The sequence below is a fragment of the Myotis brandtii genome, unplaced genomic scaffold, assembly GCF_000412655.1.
Source record: "Myotis brandtii unplaced genomic scaffold, ASM41265v1 scaffold223, whole genome shotgun sequence".
Classification (NCBI taxonomy): Eukaryota; Metazoa; Chordata; class Mammalia; order Chiroptera; family Vespertilionidae; genus Myotis; species Myotis brandtii.
In genome coordinates, this window is record NW_005358369.1 from 517,529 (window position 1) to 519,394 (window position 1,866).

Consider the following 1,866-nt stretch of genomic DNA (forward strand, 5'->3'; position numbering starts at 1 on the left):
CACCCGCCCGCTCACTCCCACGGGGCACCACGCTCTCCGAGGGGAGCCATGGGTCCCTGCCAGTTTCTGCCTTGTACTATGACGCGTTGGGTATGAGCCTTGTCATCCGGGTGAGATTTTAGATTTCTCAGGCTCAGGGACTGTGTCTAGTTCATCTTGCCTTGGGAAAAACTGGACCCAACTCCAGGGTGGCCCAACTTCCTGTTCTGAAAATGGTTGTTTTAGGGAGGGTCATGGTTCTGTGACTGTGAATGGCAGTGATCCGGTGCTGTATCAAACAGACAAATAGAGGTGAAATGTTGTTTTGAGGATATTGATTTACTCAGGCTAACAAACATTAGAAACACAGGCTTTCAACCTGTGCTTCCTGTAGCGGAAGGACCCTTTCTTTGTCCCTCCCTCACTTCCTCCCTCCTCCCTCCTTCTGTTCTTCCCTTTCTCTTTCCCTCCCTCCTCCCACTTCCTGCATTCCTTCCTTTCTCTGTCACCCCTCCCCAACCCCACCTCCCTCCTCCCTTCCTTCCTCTCTTTCTCTTTTTTCTCACTTTCTCCCTCCTTCCTGGAAGGCTCCAAGCTTTGGGGCCTGAGGAAGTGGGTGGATGGTGCTGCATTTCGGAAGATTGGGAAGACGGGGGAGGAGCGGAAGTGAGAATGTGGAGCCGGGCTTCTCTGGTGGCCCTGTTACAATGGGAGATGTCTCTTGGACACCGAGCAGTGATAGAATAAATGAGGCAATAGAGAGAGAGCACACAGTAGGTGCTCACTAAATGGTGGCTGTTAGACACTCAGCAAGTTGCCCCATAATAACATAACCGTTCGGATGAGAGACAATGGCGCTGCCGCTGGTGCTGGCCGTGGAAGGCGTGGCTTGCTGTCTGGCTCTATCACCATCACCTTTCTTTTTCTCTTCTGCTTTTTAAAAAAATATATTTTTGTTGATTTCAGAGAGGAAGGGAGAGGAGAGATAGAAACATCCATGATGAGAGAGAATCATTGATTGATTGCCTCCTGCACACCCCCTACTAGGGATCAAGCGTGCAACCTAGGCATGTGCCCTTGACCGAAATCGAACCCGGGACCCTTCAGTCTGCAGGTCGACGCTTTACCCACTGAGCCAACCCGGCTAGGCCACCATCACCTTTCTGAGTCCGGTTTCCTCATCAGTAAAATAAGAATCCCGACCGCCTCTCAGGGAGGGGCTGGGAGATGTCAAGTGAACACAGTTTGAAAAGCATGTCCATCCCTCTCCGTGAGCCGTGGCTCATCAAAGAAGTGAGAGGCCAATTATCCCAGAAGAATGTCGGAGGTCATGGTGCCAAGGGAAGTGCCCTGAGCCCTGTGTCTGAGGTTTCCCTGGAATCCGAGCTGGAAAGACGGGTTCGGCCTAACTCTGCCCTGGCTTCCCTGGCCGGCTCAGCTGTCTGCGGCTTCGAGCAGCCCGCCCGTGGAATGCCGGCGCTGAGGTTGTCCAGAGAAAGTGTTGGGGTCTCGGCTGTAAGGCTTTTCCTTGAGCAGGAAATATTCTGCTGCATCAGCTGGGTGCAAGGCGGTGAGGACTTCTGTTGGCTGAGCGCAGGAGTTTTATTCAAGGGTCTGAGCGTTTGCAAACTTAGAACACAGGTAGGCGAAACCCCAGAGGTGTCCCAAAGGATGAAAAGCTCACAGTTCTCAAAGTAAAAGTTATATCCTGGAGGATAACCAGCCCTGCCTTGTTCGCTCTTTTTAAAAAAATATCTGGCCAAAACCGGTTTGGCTCAGTGGATAGAGCGTCAGCCTGCGGACTGAAAGGTCCCAGGTTCGATTCCGGTCAAGGGCATGTACCTTGGTTGCGGGCACATCCCCAGTAGGAGGTGTGCAGGAGGCAGC

At 52.5% G+C, this 1,866-nt stretch overlaps 1 protein-coding gene across 1 annotated transcript in view; it reads left to right on the top strand.

Moving 5' to 3' along the window:
- The first annotated feature begins 830 nt into the window (after positions 1–830).
- Positions 831–1,866, top strand: part of OTOP1 (otopetrin 1) — a 14,561-nt gene continuing 13,525 nt past the window's right edge. The window contains exon 1 of the mRNA XM_005866152.1: positions 831–861. Coding sequence (XP_005866214.1) covers positions 831–861 — 31 coding nt within the window. The remainder of the gene's footprint in view (positions 862–1,866) is intronic.